General features: G+C 40.5%; 1 protein-coding gene across 3 annotated transcripts in view; it reads right to left on the bottom strand.

Moving 5' to 3' along the window:
* Nucleotides 1–20519, bottom strand: part of EML1 (EMAP like 1) — a 210647-nt gene that overhangs the window by 17342 nt on the left and 172786 nt on the right. For all 3 annotated transcript variants that reach the window (XM_077123514.1, XM_077123512.1, XM_077123513.1), the window contains 10 exons: nucleotides 17858–18007; nucleotides 15403–15472; nucleotides 13336–13446; nucleotides 12458–12553; nucleotides 10591–10725; nucleotides 9738–9837; nucleotides 5880–6034; nucleotides 3252–3377; nucleotides 2856–2987; nucleotides 174–241 (listed from right to left, as the gene is read on the bottom strand). In XM_077123514.1, coding sequence (XP_076979629.1) covers nucleotides 174–241; nucleotides 2856–2987; nucleotides 3252–3377; nucleotides 5880–6034; nucleotides 9738–9837; nucleotides 10591–10725; nucleotides 12458–12553; nucleotides 13336–13446; nucleotides 15403–15472; nucleotides 17858–18007 — 1143 coding nt within the window. The remainder of the gene's footprint in view (nucleotides 1–173; nucleotides 242–2855; nucleotides 2988–3251; nucleotides 3378–5879; nucleotides 6035–9737; nucleotides 9838–10590; nucleotides 10726–12457; nucleotides 12554–13335; nucleotides 13447–15402; nucleotides 15473–17857; nucleotides 18008–20519) is intronic.

The raw sequence follows: 20519 nt of genomic DNA, 5'->3' as shown, positions 1-20519 counted from the left end.
ACTGCCTTATGTCAAGTTTTACTTCTGAGTTTTGACTTTGTTTTTGGTAATGTCATCAGAAACTAAGAAGATTCAGCTAAGAGCTAATTGGTGCCAATTACTAGAGAAATAAAAATAACAAAGCCCTTTTCCTATAAGCTTTGAAAGCACAAACCATGCTGCTATGGGCTTACCTTCCAGTAAGTGTTCCAACTGCAACCACAGACCCTGAAGGATGAAAACCAGAAGACTGAGCTGGGTCCTAAAATATCGTAAAGGAAGTGTAAATTGATGGCCAGACCCAGCACTACAGCATAAAATACACAAGAGCAGCTCTAGATCCGGAGGATATGGGCATCATTTAGAAGGTGTTCTGCTCTCCAGAGAGGAAAATATTTTCTACTTGGATGAATATCTTGTCTCAATAATGTAAATTATTAGCCTTTTAGAATTTGTCTCTTTTTGTTTTCTGTCCTTTCATATCTATGGGAATCAGATGAAAGAGAAAAAAGTAAATGCTCTTCTTCCAGGCCAGGGTTTGTACAGATCAGACCCTCTGGTTTCTGTCGATAGAGTGCTGGATCTGTCTGGAATTATGAGCATTGTACCCAATTCCATCACACAGAGTGGCTGGGTGCCTGGGTGCCTGGTGCTCAGGTGACTCTGGAAGGCCCTAGAAGGGTCCTGAGAAGAGTAAGGCCCAGCCCAGGTGCTCAACTAATGGGGTGTACATGCCTGCTTGTTACTAACTCTGATACCAGATGGAACATGGTGGATGAAAGGAGTAAAAACAAAGTGCAGTGGAGTCACAGAGGAGGGGAGGCAGAGTGAGACAGTGTTGGACAGGGCAGGTGGGCCAGGGTCTCACGGTGGAGAGAGCATTTTTGACTTGGGCCTTTGAGAATAGGAAGAACTGTCCTGGTGCAGGTGGGAAGTGGAAATTCTAGTAGTTTCTGGGTTGGGGGCCCAGGGGGCAGCCATGTGATGGAAGGTGTGGGAGCAGCATGGTTAAGGGCAGGTTTGAGGGAACAGGTCGAGGCACACAGTGGGGAGAGGATGTGGGTGACACATGGCTAGCAATGGGGGTTGCCTTTTTAAGGATTTTGACCCTTGGGTACTAATGACACAGTGAGGGTTGAATTCTTTTTTTCTTTCAGTAAAAGGAGTTGATATGGATGAATCTGAGTTGGGGAAGGAAAATCACTTGGCAGGAGTGTTTAGGACAGAGTGAGGTGAGGAGAGATTAATCACATGAAGACTGAGAAAAAAGATAATAGCAATGGGAATGGAAATGAAAGGGTGTGTGGAAAAATTGCTAGAGAAGCTAAAACAATAAGAGACCAGAAAGAAACTTCAGATACTGATGACACTGTTTCAATGCTTTTTCCACAGTGCGAGCTGTGATTAAGCTCAGGGCTGCCAAGCATATACAATTGAAAACCAGGTTCACGTAAAGCATTACCATTTATAAGGTCCTATAACTCGTTTAAAACTCATAACATTTTTGAGGTGCAGAGAGGTTAAATGTTCTTATCCAAAGTCTTGTGGCCAGTAAGGTAATATAGGACTTAACTGCCTATCTTTTTGGCTTCCAGTTCAGAGCATCTACCTGTAAATCAGGGGAGTGGCTGCCAGCCTAGTGAAAGGGGCTGGGAGATGGAGTCCCACTGCTTCCAGTGGGGCAGTCGTGCCCACAGAGACCACAGGAAAGGCTGCCCTGCTGTGTCCCAGGTTGGAATCACCTTCGACCCCTTCCTCGATCCCCACATCTTCCCCAGACTCATCTGTTCTGTACCCTCACCCCTGCCTTCCAGGAGCAGGGATAATACCCAACTTGGCTGAGGACCACTTTCCTCAGCCCATCCTGCCACCTGAGACCACACTATCACTTTCCCATGAGGCACTTTCCTCTCCTGCTCGGCATGCCACCAGGGCATATCTTCTCTGGAAGTGAAGGAAGGAGAGCTGAAACCCTGATATGCCAGCACCCTGGGATATGCCAGCAACTATGGAGGTGGGGTGGATAATGAAAGGAGCCCTGTGGGGCTCAGCGAGTGGCTGTGCCCTTAACTGGGTTGTAAAGGTTGTCACCAGCACACATAGCACAGAACTGGGCTTTTGGTTCACTACAGTATGGTCTATTAAAAAGAGCCTAAGTCAGATTAAGCTGGATACAGACACAGACTCTGTCACTGTCAATTTAGTAACCTAGGGTGAGTTACTTAACTTTTCTAAGCCTCTATATCCTAATCAATAAAATCAAGGTTAACCAAAAACAAACTTCAATCTGCAAGGCTACTGCAAGGACTGAAGTTAGCACATGTAAAGAGTGTGGCATGCAAACAGTGCTCAATACATGGTAGAAATTATCATATTGCATGTAGTGAAAGAATACTTCAGAACTCTGCTGTGCAATGGGAATATGAATTCCTTTTGGAAAATTCACAGTGGTGCTGAGTTTAAAAGCAAAACCCTTTACCTTTATCATCAAATTCACAAGTTGTAGAGATAACGGTAAATTGTATGTTTCCAGATAGCTTGTAATTTTTCATTCAAAAGATACAATACAAAAAGAACACAGGCTGGTAACAAATATTTCTCTGCCTTCAAGCCAGTTTAGGGACTCTGGACCTACAAAAACTTGATAACCAACTGGGAGAGACTAACTTGCTTTGTAAGAATTTAACAAACTTGAGGATTATATGACTGACAGCACTTGAGGCCATGTTAAAAGCAAAATAACTCTCAAAAGATAAAATAAATGACATTTGCTTTAGGATATATTTTAAGTTGCTATTAATTTCATGCAAAAAATAAGTAAATATGCTCAAGACGAATTTTTAAAAGGAAAATGGAAATGTAACATGCATGTCTACCTCAATTATTTTGTCCCAGACAGGCCGGTGGCCAACTGCGTCCCACAGGGTGGCATGCTTGTCATGTCCGCAGGTCAAGAACTGGGGTTTTGAGGCATGGATGGCCAGTCCCCAGAGTTCATCAGTGTGACCCTACAAAGAACCAAGACAAATGGAAGCTCTCAGAAATACTACAGCCAGCGCTCACGAGCCTTTGGGGGTGACTCATGATGGCTTAATGTATACATTATAGTTGCTCTTAGCAGTTTCTTCCCTCCTTAACTTAGAGTAGCAAATAAAACTTTGAAGTTGAGACATTAGTATAAAACTTAGGAATAATCACCTCTTGTAATGCTTTATTATACTTTAATGTAACATAAAACGGAAGCAGGGTGGGACTGTCGAGCTGGGCCGTACCTGAGTTATGGGTGCAAAGTCCCCAGACAGAGTGCCCTGTAGGACAAAATTTCTAGTCGTGCCTATCAAGATCATGTCACCTTTTCCCTCGGCCACTGTCCGTATTGGACCAAACTGTTCTGGAATCTGCATTGGAAAGAGCCATATGAAAAGAAAATATTTTAAATTTCATTAAGTTATTTCTCAAAACCCAATTATTCAAAATACTTGCTTATATTGCATGTAGACAGCTCCTATCACAGTCACATAGGAAGTAGGAAGGCCCATAACCAAGTACCTGTTTAATGAATGCCCAACACCCAAATTTACCATAATAATCTCTAAAAATTTATTGTAACTTAGAAGAGTAAATGCTTTGGCAGTTTCGCCCTTTTTAGTTTTAAAATTCATTGTTCATGATGGCAAACATATTGGATGATTTAAATATTAATTTCAAAATACATTAGCCAAGAACAATTTTCTATGATAAAATAAACTGAGTTCTTACACTAAAATGAACAAGAACTGCAGTCAGACCCTGGCAGGTTAAGTTGAAGGCAATCCAGTTTGAGGAAGATAAGCAGCAGCCTGCTCTCATACAAATTCTCTATCTTCTGCGTGGCTAGTATCGAGTTAGGAACGTTCATGATAATCCATGCTGGTGAAGAATAATCACAGATGCTAAAAAATGGTAACTTCTATGAAACTAGGTGAGGCTTGTGGGTTTTTTTGCAATTATAACAATCTGGGTATGCCTCTGATTCTAACAGTGATTCTACCACATTCAGTCAAAAGCTGATCAAACCTTACTATAAAAATGTTATTACAACTGAAATCCCTGTGAAAGGGGGAATGATTTCCAATGCTGAGGGCAGCTGTCCTGTGGAGAGCAAGGATTTCCAAACAAGATTCTCATATAGCCCAAGACCAGCACCATGGCCCTCTGTGATGGACTCTGTGGCTGCATTGCGTGTATCTGACTTAGAAACTGAAAAGGTTCTACCACATGGCCATTCGATGCCAGGGAGGAGGGCTTCAGCCTTCAGAGTTTTGTCGACCTTGCAATCTGTCTGCTCATAATTTCCCTGGCCCTGGGAGAAGATGTAATGCCTGTGTAGAAGAAACATTTCATTTTTTTTTCTCTGGCATCTACTAAAATGCAGGGCTGCTAACTAGGTGGCAAGAAGTGGAAGGAGATGCCAAAGGAGTATAAGCTCCAGAGCCAGTTTTGGCACTCAGCTGAGAGCTTTGTACTAAGTAGACACTCATTAAATATTAGCTCAATCAAAGGGATAAAGGCCCCAGAGCATTATACACTAGAAATTAAAGTAAAAAAAGGAAGACTGAGTTTAATGATTAAAAAAATGTGGATACTCTTCCCTGGGAAAACTGAGATTGATTTGATTATAAAAATATGCTAAATATGAAATATGTTACCACCTCACATTTTATACATGAGGCTTTCATGATTTTTTAAAACTTTTTTTATTAATTAAAAAAATTAACAAACAAAACAATAAGATATTCCATTCTACATATACAATCAGCAATTCTTAATATCATCACATAGTTGCATATTCATCATTTCTTAAAACATTTGCATCGATTTAGAAAAAGAAATAAAAAGGCAACAGAAAAAGAAATAAAAGGATAACAGAGAAAAAAAAAGATTATACATACCATACCCCTTACCCCTCGCTTTCATTTACCACTAGTATTTCAAACTAAATTTATTTTAACATTTGTTCCCCCTATTATTTATTTTTATTCCATATGTTCTACTCTTCTGTTGATATAGCAGCTAAAAGGAGCATCAGACACAAGGTTTTCACATTCACAGAGTCTCATTGTGAAAGCTCTATCATTGTTCAATCATCGTCAAGCAACATGGCTACTGGAGCACAGCTCTACATTTTCAGGTAGTTCCCTCCAGCTTCTCCACTACATCTTGAACGACAAGGTGATATCTACTTAATGCATAAGAATAACCTCCAGGATAACCTCTCAACTCTGTTTGGAATCTCTCAGCCATTGACACTCAGTCTCATTTCACTCTTCCCCCTTTGGTCGAGAAGGTTCTCTCATTCCCTTGATGTTAATTCTCAGCTCATTCTAGGGTTTTTCTCAATTCCTTGATGCTGAGTCTTAGCTCATTCCAGGATCTCTGTCCCACATTGCCAGGAAGGTCCACACTCCTGGGAGTCATGTCCCACGCAGAGAGGGGGAGGGTGGTGAGACTGCTCGCCATGTTGGCTGGAGAGAGAGGCCACATCTGAGCAACAAAAGAGGCTCTCTTGGGGATGACTTTCAGGCCTAAATTTTAAGTAGACTTGTCCTATCCTTTGTGGGGTTAAGTTTCATATGAACAAACCCCAAGACTGGGGGCTCAGCCTATAGCTTTGGTTGTCCACACTGCTTGTGAGAATATCAAGAATTCAACTTGGGGAAGTTGAATTTCTCCCTGCTCTCACCATTTCCCAAAGGGGGCTTGCAACGGCTTTCATGATTTTAATAAAATATATGTTGTCCCTGTTTTAGTAAAGCAATTTTCAAAACTGTAAGCTAAAGATTTGAAGCTAACAAAGAAATTGGTTAGTGTAACAGTTTAGGGTTTAAAATGAATTTCAATAGTACTGCTTGCTGCCTTACCTCAGTTTTATGAAGTTTTTGATAGTTTCCATTCCAAGAAATGAGTTTTCGGTCTTTTCCTCCTCCTGACACCAAGGTGCCATCCCTTAACATACAAAGTGCAAAAATACCACCCTCATGGGCCCCTTGAACTGCATAGCTTATTCGATTCGTACCTAAATACACCAAGAAAACCATCATTAGTGCATTATCAAAAGGCTCACAAGGGTTCACATTTTAAGCCTCACTTCATTCTTGTTTTAATATGTGATGTTGGTCACATATTAAATGCAATTTATATGTACATTTAATATGTACATTGTAATATGACTCTATAAAAGGCCCAATTTCTATAAATTCACAGAGTATGAGACAAGCAGGACCCAGATCCCTTTATAATTAAGGAAAATATGCTACTGCTAAGCATGGTAGGTTTGTGGGAGTACCATGTGGCTAAGAGCCTGGGCTTGGAGTTCTAGCCCTTGCTCACCCCTTAAGAGCTGAGTGCCCCAGGGCAAGTCACTTAATTGATTTACATGTCAGGCTGGACCCATGAGCAGTGGGGCTACTGTTTACTCCCCAGGACTGTTCTAAGGATTAAATGAAACCAACTACAAATCACCTGCATTGGGACTAGTACTACAAAAGTTACTTTGTGTTTCTCCCATCCCTTCTAATCAGCTGTGAAACTTATGTAAACTCTCTAGACTCCGTTTAAGATAGGTATGATAATGCCTAGTCTGCTTACCCCACAGGGCTGTTATTAGGATCAAATGAGATGCCATGTGAAAAGAATGCTTTGAAAATTGTGACAACTATCAGGCATATATTATATATATACACACACATATATACATATATCTCACATTTACTATATATTATAATTTATGATACAGTTCCATCCTGATCGAGACGGAGGAGTGAGACTCTTCAGGGCTCCTGTCCCAAAAGAAGCTGTGAACAACCAGCAAGAACTGGCAGAAAGATCTTTCCAAAAGCTCCCCAAAACAGTGAAAAGACTGCAATAATAGGGTGCGTGGCAAATCAAGAAAAAGGCTACTTAAAAGCAGTAAGATATCCTGGTGTCCTGTCAGGGCCTCATACACATTCTGAGGGCACAGTATGTCTGGCCCAATCTGTCTGGAGGTGGCCTGTGTGTGTGGAAGGTGGTGGCCTGTGTGTGTGGAAGGTGGTGGCCTGTGTGTGTGGAAGGTGGTGGCCTGTGTGTGTGGAAGGCAGTTCACAGGCTCTTCCACAGAACACTGGGGGAGAGCAGCTCAGTCGTGGCTGCCTGGGGCAGGGGCAAGTTGGCTGTAGGACTTACAGTGTGGTGCTAGGACACAAGGAAACTATTTGTTGAGGGAAGAGGGGACATTTGAAATCAAACGAAGGGAACACTAGAGCCAAGTGCTTCCAGAAAGAATCAGCCTTGGCCTGGAGCTATTCTCTAAACTCACTGTACGTACAAGCCCTGAAGGAGAACACTAACATAAATCAATCTGCAAAGACCAGGAAAGGTGTTTCCTTTTCTTTCTACCTTTTTTTTTCCCCCTGTTAGCTCCTGGAATTCAAAATTTCTGCCATATCTCTAACTGGATACAAGCTTAAGAAACAGATGCTTCAGAGGGTAAATTCCAGTGATACCACACTAAAATGTCAAAATATCTAGATTTCAGCAAAAGATTACAAAACACACAAAGAAATAGGAAGCAATGGACCAGGCAAAGGGAAAGTTTAAAGCATTAAAAACCATCAGTGAGGAGGATCAGACCTGGGACATTCCAGACAAAGGCTTTAAAAAACTGGTCCTAAATATGCTCAAAGAGCTAAAGGAAAATATGGAGAAAGAACTAAAGGAAAACAACAAATGAACATAGAAAGAATGTCAATAGAGAAATGGAAATTATGAAAAGTACCCAGAGCTGAAGACCAAGCTCCCGCAATTAAAAATTCCCTAGAAGACTTCAACAGCAGATTGAAGCTGGCAGAAGAAAAAATCAGGGAACTTGAACATAAGAAAATTGAAATCATCCAGTCTGAGGAGCAGAAAAAGGGAAGAATGAAGAACAGCGAACAGAGCCTGGGGAACCTATGGGACACCAAGTGTACCAACACAGGCATCGTGGGGGTCCCAGAAGGGAAAAAAGAGAGAAAGGGGCAGAGAGAATATTCAAAGAAATAATTGAAAATTTCTCAAATTTAATGAAAGACATGAATATACACATCCAAGATGGTCCATGAACTCCAAACAGGATAAATCCAAATAGACTCCCCCACCCCCCACCGCCATTTTATAGTCAAATTGTCAAATACCAAAGATAGAGAATTTTAAAAGACACAAGAGAGAAGGAGCATGCCATGTACAAGGGAACCTTAATAAGATCATGTGCCAATTCCTCATCGGAAACTGCAGAGGCAAGAAGGGAGTGGGATGAGACATTTGAAGTGCAGAAAACAAAAAATTACCAACCAATAAATCTATATTTGGCAAAGCATCTTTCAAAAATGAGGGAGGGATTATGATTTTCCAAGATAATCAGAAGCTGAGGGATTTTATCACCATTATTAGACCAGCCCTACCATAAATGTTAAAGGGAGTTCTGTGGATTGAAAGGAAAGACACTAGACAATTAACTGAAGTCACATGAATAAATTAAGATTTTCAATAAAGATAATGACATGGGTAAATATAAATACTGTTTATTTTTTATTTGTAACTCCACTTTTTACATCCTACAGGATCTAAAAGGCAAATGCATAAAATGTAATGATAAATAAATGGTTTTGGACTTGTAATATATAAATATGTAAACTGTGACAAGAAACAGATAAAGGGGGAACAGAAGAACATAGGAACACAGTTTACGTATGCTACTGAAGTTGTTAAGTTGGTATAAAAGCAAACAAGATTACTATAGATTTAGGATTTTAAATTTAAAATTTAAATAGTTAAGCCCCATGGTAACTACAGAGAAAATAACAGAGAATATATAGGCTCACAGAGACAGGAGTAGAGTATAGGTTACTAGAGGTAGAAAGCAGGGGAAAGGGGGAATTAATGTAAAATGAGCGTAGGATTTCTATTTGGGGTGAAGGGAAAGTTCTAGCAATGGAAGGTAGAGAAGAGAAAGTACTGTAACATTGTTAATGTGATTAATCTGAAGGTAAGCCTGGATGGGGTCAGGAAGGGAAATTTTATGTTGTATATGTTTCCACTATTAAAAAAAAAGAAAGAGGATAAAGAGATAATGACAATTAAATGCCATATATGATACTGGATGGGAAATGGAGAAAAGGCTTAAAATGACATTGTTGGGACATAAGAAAAAATTAGAATATAGATTGGAAGCTTTATATCAATGTGAAATTTCTTGAACTTGGTAACTGTACTAAGGTGGTTACATAAGTGATTATCTTTGTTCGTAGGAAATGCACATGGAAGTGTTGTGTGTTCAAAGAGTATGATGTGTGCATCTTGCTCTCAAATGTTCAGAAAATAGACATATTGATCAATCGATTGATAGATGATAACTGGAGTGATATGGCAAAGGTGGCAAAATGTTAAAATTGGTGGATCTGGATTTCTTGGGGCAGGGTTTGGATTTGTTGGAGTTCTCTATACAGGGTTTGTATTTTTGCAACTTTTCTGTAAATCTGAAATTATTTCAAATAAGTTAAGAAATTATGTAAGGTTGATCACTCTTGTTATTCTCCAGTTTTCCTCATGTTTTAGTTTTATGGTTTCAAGTTGCAGACACACATATGTATACTTCTTTATAACCTGGAAAGTAATAGTAATTCTGTAAATTACATTAATAAACATTCTTACAGAAGTCACGCCTGATTACTTATGTATACCATTTTCAAATCACTTGTTACCTTTTCCCCATACTAAGATGTTGCCACTTGAATCTCCAGTAATAGTGTCACCATTTTCAGAAAAAGTCACACAGAGGACAAACTTTGGCTTTTCTTGTTTCTGTGGAATGGCATAAATACATATATTTAATCATTTATTCAAGACATCCTTCATTTGCACTTATAATATCTAGAATAACAGTCACCAAAGCTGGAGAGCGCAGTTGCTATACCCTCGTTGTGTGCCTTTCATTTTTATATACCATTTTGCAATTTATGCCATGAGATATCTGATCTAAAATAAATACATTTCTGGCAACTCCACATGGCTGGGTAATTACAAAGTGACAGACAGTTTAAGCAGAGGAGGGCTGTGTTGCTATGGCTACAGTCTATGAACAGAGCCCATGCAAGGGAATAAATTGCTCCCTTGAGCCACTAAATTAGCCTCTGGGTGGCCCCAGCAGACAAGAAGAGGCTGTCCCCTGGCACTCTCACAAGGCTGCCAAATAACTGGACCAAAAAAGCATACTGAGTGTCTCTAATTCTTTGCAAAGGCACATAGTTATCAGTTCTTTCTTCCTTTGCATGCTCTCTGCAACTAGCCACGCTGCACCAGGGCCCTGCCCACCCTGGGCTGTATCCTTTCCCTGCTCTCCTTGGTCTCACCAGGGTCATCCACAAGCCACAGGGTCTCCTCAGCTCTGTTAAGGACCCCAGGGGATAGTTTTTATCACTGCACCGTCAGGAGCACCCTCTCATTTGTCAATTAAAACAATCAGTAAGACTGGATGCCTGAGAGCTGCTTTAAAAGTTAGCTGATCACATGTTCCCTTCAGTGAAAAATAAAACAAAATCTGTAACTTGACTTTACCTCGAACAATCCTTGCTTCTTAATAAGGGAATTTCCTTCTAGTGTCCAAAAGTAAAGGTGAGATTTTCCACAGGTAACTATGATATTGGTGTCCGTGGGGTGGAAATCCGCAGCAAACACAGCTTCATTAGAACACTTTAAGAAAACAAGAGATGTGAATGCCTCAAATCACTTAGGATAGATATTTAAGGAAATAAATAAAACATGAATCATAAATAAATAATTCATTCAAGTTCAGCACTAGGCCTTTTTATTTTTTCTCCCATTTTATTCATCTTGTTATAAACATTAGATTTCTTGTTTCCCTACCAGGTAGTGGGTGCAGTGCATGGCGTTTTTACAGGCATTGAACATACACACTGGAATGGTATATGCTATAAGAGTAATATTTCTGGGTAGAAAAGAAATCAAACAGAACCATATAAGAATATTTTCAAGGCAAAAACATCAATCACTACTAGCTACAATAGTGATGAAAACCATATACGGTATTTAACATTTTTAATTCATTGAAAATATTTTTAAGATCTTTATAGATGAAAACTTCTGGAGTGGGAAACAATCAATATTGGAAAAAATTTTCAAACATAACTGGCTATAAGTTTAAATGTTTATCTAGGACATATCTGAAGTGCCCAGAGCTTTTTTCTTTTTGGTGGTAAGCGTTTCTAAAATAGGAATCTTTATTTTAGAAACAGAAAGCAACCATTTGTATTAGTCGCCTAGATAGTTTAAGCATTTTGATGGGTTTTCTCTCTACCTATACCACTAATGATGAAAAAAAAGCAGGGTGGGGAAAGGGCAGGTTAGCTGGTAAAACATTTTATTGTGTTATATATTTGTGCAAATACACATACATTCAAAAATTTTTGTTTACGTCTTACTGAAAATGTTTATCCTTGCTTACTAGGTCACAATATAGTAATGTTTATATTAACTTTAAAAAACCAAACAGCTTTCTTCCTAACAGGAAGACAATCTAAGAATTACCTATAGCTAAGTTAAAATTCATAAAAATTTTTAGCCAAAATATCTAATTTTTAGTCAAAATATCCCCCTTTCTCCTCCAGTGCCCCCTAGGAGTAATACATTACTAAATTACCAAATCCAGTCAAAGGGAAATAAAAACTGAGCTGGTTTATTCAGAAACAAGTGAGGTTGGCTTTAAGGTCAGTTTTACTGTTAGATATGTAAGTTTATCTAACAACCATGTCTGCCAGGATGAGAAATCTGCAATAACAGGGATCCAATGATGATTTTAGTAGGAGAAAAATATAAGGAAGCTTCAGCAGAGTTAATCTGATGCACTGCACGAGGTGGATAGGAGTGACAAAGAGAAGTCTGGGAGCAGACCATTGCGGGAGGAATCCCACTGCGGGGGACTCGGGGTTTGGTCAGTGGCCCTCGCTCATTTTTCCTGAGTCCTTCTTCCAGCTTTGGATACTCCTTCGGTTGCCCTGACCTGTTTCCTCACCTGCCCCACCCCGTCTCACTTATTACTTCCTGCACCTCCTTAGCTTCCTCATCAAAGGCCAGTAAAGACTGCCTCCCGTGTTGATTAGAGATGAATGAAAGGAAAAAGGAACACATAAGCAAAGTGAACAAATCAAAAGCGAAGTGGCTGTAAAATGAAGAGGAAGAAGCAAAAAAAGACTCATAGATATTGTGAAGGGTAAAAACATCACAAAAATAAAACGCAAAACCTGACAGGGCTTGGGAATGGAGTCCTGGGGTCTGAGAGCTGGGTTGGGAAGGGGCACCCAGGCAGAGGAATGGGGACAGTGGGCCAGGACGCCCACTGGAAGGAGGGGCATGAAGTGAGCTAGGTCAGCCCCCAGCAGAACCCATATGAGGCTGGGATAGAGACCTTCACATCAGCCAGCTTCTCTTCTTTCTGCCAGTCCCACACTGAGAGCACGTGGTCATTGGAGTCATCCACGGCACACAGACTGCTGCCTCCATTCTGGAAAAAACAGAAGGTATCCAAAGGAAAACTACATTCAAGAATAAAATATATTGAATGTGACTAAAACAGAAGGTTAATTTTACTTTTAGTTACAGGTATTCACCCACTGCTTTTGGAGCCCACTTACTTGGCCAGAGCCACAGTGAATGTGGGGTACTAAAGGGCCAGGAGCAGCACTGACAGGAGCCAAGGTAACAGTTCTCCAGTTCTGGGCTCCCTGAAGCCTAAAAGGCAGCATGCTTAGGATGGGGTCTGTTTCTAATTGTGGCCACAATACATGTGAAGCTGTGGAAGGAACAAAGTGGCATGGGCATGGCTGCTCATGGGATGCATGGGAGCATGCCCAGTCATGTGGGACTAGAAGTTTCCAAACTAGATGAAATGCCTAAGGAGGGTAAGGGCAGTGTGTTGAGCTGGCCCAGCCGGTGGAAGCAGGGCACCCAACAAGGCCCCTGCTCAATCAAGGCTTGCAGCAAGGCAGGGGGCCAGCCTGCGGGGGGATGGCAGAGACATGGTGGAGCCGCCCTACGAGGGCTGCAGGTGAAATCCAAGCAAGAGTGGGTGGAAATGCATTGAGGAACCTCTAGTACCAGCACACCTGATGCGGGCAGCGGCTTGGCAGTGTGTGAGCCCCGGGAACACGGACCTGGAGTCTTTCAGAATTCCAATCTGTACATACATCTGGGCAGCTTTCACATGTGCTAATGCCTTCCCTCACCAATCTTGAGTTGTCTCTCCTTAGGGCCTAAGATGGCAGAATTCACAGGGCTCATACTTACGGATTTTGAGAACGCAATGCAGGTAACGGCTCGGTCAAAAAACCCTATTCCAATGACATGTAGTGTGTTCAGTGTCACAGAATCCCAGATGCGTACATGTGGGGGCAATTGCTGTTTAAAAAAAATGACAAGTATACAATTTTATCTTTATGAAGCTGAAAAGGATTACCTGAGCAGCAACTTCAATTCTGTTAAAATCAATGGTCTTTTTCTACATTTGAGGAGTCTGCATTTTAATGTAAATAAAACATTCCCCCTGGCTTCATAAGGTCATGACTATATGTGGTGAATTTAACTTTAGGAGAGCTCTATCAAGTTTGGAATTCTAAATAACCAATTCTTGGCAGCAATACCACAGGAATTTGAATTCTAAGTTGTAAAATTCATATAGATGTAGCTGAATTTAAAAAAATGAAAATGACAAGGAAAATTGGCTATTCATGGATTGGTTATTCTTTTTAAAGTTTATATTGTTATGAAGTGTAAGTAGGTCTACATTGCTCAAAACTGCCATTACCAAATAGTATTAAGAGCCCAGCATTCTTGGACTCTATAAAAGCAAAAAAGGCAATCACTTACACCCACATAAAATTTAGAATTGCTATTAGCTCAAAATGTTCTCTGTGTGTGTTCCTAGGTTATTTGTATTAATTTTTCTTTTCCTTAATAGAATAAAGCTTCATAAAGCAATCAGAAGATTTATTATCAACAAAAAAAGGGGCTAGCACTGTAATAGTGATCAGGCTAGGGGTAGATGGACTGTATTCTAGTTTGGACTTATCTCCAACAGCTGAGCATCTGGAGACCATCCCTTGGCCTCTCTGGATCATAATTTTCTTATATGAGAAGTGAAAGGCGTAGCTCAGGTAGCTGTAACATTTTCTCTGGCTCTAAGGTTCTGATTCAATTTCAATGACAGAACCTGAAATTCACTTTTAAGCCATTAGAGAGGGGAACAACTGATTTACCACAAATTTCAAAGAACGTTTTAAGGCTATTTAATATTACAGAAAAGGTCGAAGACCTGTTCCATTTATGTGTATTTACATAATAGTATTCTGATTTCCATAGTCCCTCATACCTCTTTCCGAGTGTATAAATTCAGTGGGAAATAGCATAAAGTTAACCCTTAAAATTTAGTGTTATTTAAACACTTTCTGAAACATGACAGAATTCATGTTTTATGGAAGAAAACTTTATGCGTACAAAAGTGTAAATATTGAACAAATTAGTTTCAAGTAATATATTGTGCAATAATAAGCTACGTAAAAGTAGACATCAAAAAGGAACAAAGAATTTTGAATAAAACATGACATTGAAAACAGACTTTGGTAAATAAATAGCCAAAAATCATTTTTAAATTGCTCTCTGATTTAATTATTGTTAAATTCCACTTGTTCCCTTTCTGGTTCCTTAAAAAACAAATTAAAATTTTGCTGAAGTGCTTACAATTTGTGCTGCAAACCTCCCATTAGTCATAGTGAACTGCATGCAGAACCCAACACCACGGGTTCAAATCAAGATTATAGCATATTCCCAGCAGAAGGTGTCTAAAATGTGTTAAAGAGGCAAAATATCCTGTGTTCAAATGATTTTAAAGTTATTTAAGTGTGCACCTTAATATCTTCACATCCTTTATGTGTAAATAGGTATTTTAGCAATTAGTGAATCCAGAGTCAAGAATAATGCTATTAAAAAGTTTGCTGAGGGGCTGTACAAGTGGTTCAGTGGTAGAGTTCTTGCCTGCCATGCAGGAGACTTGTGTCTGAATCCTGACCCCCAAAATTCAACAAATGGTACTGCAATAACAGGATATTCACATGGAAAAAGACACCCACCACAAGCATACAAAAAAATAATAATTTGCTGAAATGAAGGCAAGCTAAAGAGGTTTTTGAGGTCACTGTAAGAATTTTAATTTGCAATGCAAATCTAATGAGAGATTAAGGAGTTTTTGGAAACTGTAATATAAAACTAAGCAGGCTTATTCATCTGCAAAATAATGTTTTCAGAAAATTATTCTGTGCTACCAGTTCAATACAAAAATATGAAAATACTACTACTCACTTTTCCATCCTTAGAGGTACCTGCCACTTGTCCTGTTGCTATGGTGATCCTATCAGGATGAACAGCGAGGCTATAAAAAGAAAATTTATAAAAAATTGACACAAAAAATATAACTGAAAAGTCAGAATTTAACAAATGACTATGATTACTGAATCATTATATAGATATTTCTCTTTACTTTCTAGTATATTAGAATAGCCAGAGGGATATACCTGATATTTCTGATATATCCAGCTGCCTTGATATCTGATAATGATTATATAACTATATAATCTTAATCTTATGATTATAAAAACCTTGTTAAGTAACCCTCACTTGTACCCCCTTATCCTGTTTTTCAGCTTTAGTCTTAAGATTACTAAAGACAGTCCCTAGTGTTTATTATGAAGGGCCTTGAGTCAGCCCAGAACCAACCCGCCTCAATTCCAAAACTATCTTGCTAGATAGAGCTGACTCGAACCAAAATTGGCCCACCTAACAGTGCGGTAGCTTAAATTTTAACCTATAAGTGACCAATACCTTACTATAATACTGAAAATCACACGTACCATCATATTAAGTTCGCCATTTTATTACACATGTTCTCTAAGTATGTAACCAATCTTTACATGCTTAATAATCAGATCATCTCTAATCTCACCATCTGAAGGCACTGTGCTCATTTTCCTAAAATCTGCCCATCTTTTTTTTTATTAATTTAAAAATTTTTTAAAAATACCAAAAAACACCAAACACAAACATTTGTAACTTTTGATCATTCCGTTCTACATATATAATCAGTAATCCACAATATCATAACATAGTTGCATATTCATCATCATGATCATTTCTTTGAACATTTACATCTATTCAGAAAAAGAAATAAAAAGAAAACAGAAAAAAATTCATACATACCAAACCCCCCACCCCTCCCCCTCACCGATCACCAGCATTTCACTCCATTTATCTTAACATTTGTTCCCCCTATTATTCATCTTTATTCCATGTGTTTTACTTGTCTATTGATAAGGTAGATAAAAGGAGCATCAGACACAACGTTTTCACAATCACACAGTCACACTGTGAAAGCTCTAACATTATACAATCATTTTCAAGAAACATGGGTACTGGAACACAGCTCTACATTTTCAGGCCGTTTCTTCCAGCCTCTCCACTACATCTTGACTAACAAGGTGATATCTATTTAATGTGAAGAATAACCTCCAGGATAACTTCTTGACTATCTGGAATCTCTCAGCCATTGACACTTTGTCTCATTTTGCTCTTCTCCCTTTTGGTCGAGGTTTTCTCAATCCCCTGATGCTGAGTCTCAGCTCATTCAGGGGTTTTTCTCAATCCCTTGATGCTGAGTCTCAGCTCATTCCAGGATTTCTGTCCCACATTGCCAGGAAGGTCCACACCCCTGGGAGTCATGTCCCACGTAGATGGGGAGTGGGGTGGGGGGGTGATGAGTTTGCTTGTTATGTTGTCTTCCCATCTTTGGATACTATAAAACTATCAGAATTACTGCAGTTTGGGGAGACAGACTTTTAGACTGATAGGATGTCTGATCTCCTGTTTGCACCTAGCAATAAGCCCTTTCTGTCTTTGAAATCCCAGTGTCTCAGGAATTGGTCAATTGAGCACATCGGGCAGAGAACCTACCGCTTTTCATCGGTATCAAAGGAAAGCCTTATTTTTCCCTCTGGTCAAATATATTTAGTCAAATATTTAAATATAAGAAAGAAATAAGACCTAACTTCTTACATACTCAGGAGAAACTCTCTGAGCACCTAATGACCTCAGACAACTAGTATCTGTTTTATTTCATCTTAATTCCTTTACTACTTCTCAAGAATTTGCAAACGTAAGGAAAAGCATCCTTTGCCGAACAGATACCATTCCAATCTCAGAACAACTTTATTAGTCTGTAACTTTTATTAAGAAGTAATTTTGAAAAAAAAAAGAGAAGTAATTTTAAGTATTCCAAAGAGCAAAAACATAATCTTTTGCTAACAGAATTTTTATAATTGACCAGGGACCTGGGACCAATGCCAACACACAAACCCATCTATCCATTCGTCTGTCCTTCTGGGAGACATAAAATCCTATTAAATGCTATAAACGAATTGTGGAAATAGCAGACCAGCCACAAACCCAAGGCAAAACGTTTCTATTTTTATTAAAAAAGATAAAAACAAACATTAGGAGACTTTTACATGTGATGTGTTTGAAGACGGTCTCCAAACCAGGGTATCTGAGAGCTTTGTTTAGGTAACATGATCATTTAAGATTAAGCATTGTGAGGACAGAAAATTAAAAGGTAAATATGTCTTTAGAGAGCCAGATAGCAGGTAGACAACACAGCGAACAGAATGAAGAGATCTCCCTAAAGATCCTCTGCTCTCAGACTCCCTGCCCCCTTTTTAGTTCTGGCACACTGCTGACCTTTGGCTGCTAACGGGACAGGGCTTACCACTTGACGTCGTCATTGTGGCCGGCGTAGTGCCGCTGCAGCTGCTCCTCCACGTTGTACAGCACCACCACTGACGCGATGAAGTACACCGTCTCCCCCGTGGGAAGCAAGTACAGGTTATTACGACAGTCTCGGCCCCTGTACCCGTAGCTTTGGGCAGGTTAAGATGAAAATGTTTTTTCTGGAAGAGCTGACAACTCCTCAGCTTTACAAAACAGGCACAGGTAGTAAAATTTAATATGACTTGCCATCAAGTTCACTCATTTAAATAGCATTACATTACAAAGACTCAGTACCCAATACATCTGACTCCCAACAGGCATGCAGTAACACTGGAAATAGTCATTGATCTGAGGTGAATAACAATTCCAATATGCAGGTTTCATTTTTAGAGGGGATATGTTACCTTTGTGTCTTACATTTTGGAAGACAGATTTTTCAGCTTGATCAACAAGGAGAATTTATTTTACTTATGAAAGGCAACTGGATCAGATGTTTGTGAAACTACTGGGAGGTAAACTCTTCAATTTATCTAGTCCATCATGGATCTGGAAAGCAACAGCAAGGGGCCTAAGTTCTTGGCTGAACTGTTGGAATTTTACATGGATGTTTGTCTCACTCGCACTTACTATGCCATTAAAATTTATCCCTTGCTTTCTGAGAGCATTCTGCTAAACAGCAGCTAGAACTGAAATCAGTGCAGTTTGTAATTTTGAAACTTATTTTAGGAGAATGCTGGACTATTCTGCTCCTAAAATTACTTTTTCTTTCCTTTCTGCTGCCTCTCTTTTCTTTTGTTACATTTCTCTCTAGTCATCTCACTACTTGCTCTACTCTGAGGGACTATGCTACTCAACTGTCTACTTTCACTTCTTGAATATTTGAACTTTTGAAGGAGAGGTAAAGGCTTGATTCTGTGGACTAGAATTAGAAGGGACAACTGTGCTGAGTCATCTTTCAAACTCTCCCTCTTATCATCATCTTGAGCCACAATCGACAATTCAGGAACTGAATTGGCCTTATTCTGTGGCTTAATAAGCATGGCTCAGTGTAGTTCTCCAATCACAATTAGGATATGAACTGAATCCTTACTACAGTGTGTGTTTTTTGCAACTTATTTGGAAAATATAAAATATTTCTGAAAATGTTAAGTAATGATATTGCTTCAAATATTAAGAAAAAAATGGGATTTTGACATTCCTATTTAAAAATATTTAAAATACATTTTAAGATAATAGTAATTGGCGTGCATATGCCTTAGTTACTGAGCCAATCATGAGCTTCTTTTTTATTGTAATGTAGGTGCTAAATTTTCTGTTTAAAAATCCCTGTTTTGGGTGGGCCACGGTGGCTCAGCAGGCAGAATTCTCGCCTGCCATGCCGGAGACCCGGGTTCATTTCCTGGTGCCTGTCCATGCAATAAATAAATACATACATAAATAAATCCCTCTTTTTTATACCATAAAAGAACTTGTAAAAGGTGCAACCATCACACATACATTAAAAAGGTAAAAACTGTAGCCCCACCCCCACCTCCTTACCCCAACCATCCTCAGCTTCTTTGGGATAATTATTGCATTAAGATTTTGCCAGGCCTGCTTCCAAATCTTGAACACTATTCTGAGAGCAAATCACTTGTACATGGATTCAAATAATAACCTACAGAAAAATATTACTTATTTGGGGCAAATTCTACTGATTTACATCTTCTAAAATTTGAACAGATTTGATTTAACCAATTTAAACTATTACTGACTTAAAGAAGAAATGAATCACTTCAATTACACTGTGTTAAAATACATTCCGAGTCAGGATTCCGATTTCCTGTCAAAGTGTTTGGATTTCCTGCAGCCCGCGCCCTCTGCCGCCGAGCGGGATCGTCTGAGTCGCGTCGCTGCGGCCGCCCTCCCCCTCCGCACATGGTCGCCCGCCCCTTCCTGCGCCGCGCTCGGCTCCCACACATCGCCGCTGCCGCCGCCGCCGTGGGCGGGCACTCTACGCAAGGGACGCCCCTGGGCCCGCGCCTGCCACCCAGCGCGCTCGGCCCTGGCCGCACGTTTGTGCCGTTCCGGGAGCCGCGAAGGCCCGGCCGCGGGGTGCCGGGGTGCTCGGGGAGCCGGCGCCGAGCCCGCGATGGAATAATGCCCAGCGACCCGCCCGGTCCCGAACAGCTACTAGGGGAGTAGAAACGATACAGAACAGCTCCCAGAGCCACGACAGAGATAAAAAAGACAGCCTACCCCATCCTGGAACGGCTGACTGGCTGTGAGAACCCGCTCCGGTGAGATCGCTGAGGGGCACGGGTTTCCCCAGGAGGGGCGGCAAGTGGCCGGAGTCCCTCCCCAATTCCTTCCCGGGCCAGCTGGCAGAATTGGGCAGGCGGTCCCCTCAAGCTGCGGCAGCTGGTGCCCCCACCATGCGCGGTCCCCCGGACCAACTGAGAGAATTGGATCGGAAATCCCCAGGCTGCGGAGAACGGTGACCGGGAGGGGGTCCCTTCCAAACACGTGACTCCCCAGTCCGGCTGGGAACGGTGCATCTCCCGGGCCGTGGCGGCTGGTGCCTTCCCGCCATGCTTGGCGCCCCGGGCCGACTAGGAAATTCGGACGGGCGCTCTCCCGGGCTGCGGCGGCCGGCGACCCTTTCCGTGTTCGGACACCCG

Source organism: Tamandua tetradactyla, chromosome 12 (genome assembly GCF_023851605.1).
Source record: "Tamandua tetradactyla isolate mTamTet1 chromosome 12, mTamTet1.pri, whole genome shotgun sequence".
Classification (NCBI taxonomy): Eukaryota; Metazoa; Chordata; class Mammalia; order Pilosa; family Myrmecophagidae; genus Tamandua; species Tamandua tetradactyla.
The sequence above is the reverse complement of the archived record's forward strand: the minus strand, read 5'-3'. Positions and strand labels throughout refer to the sequence as shown.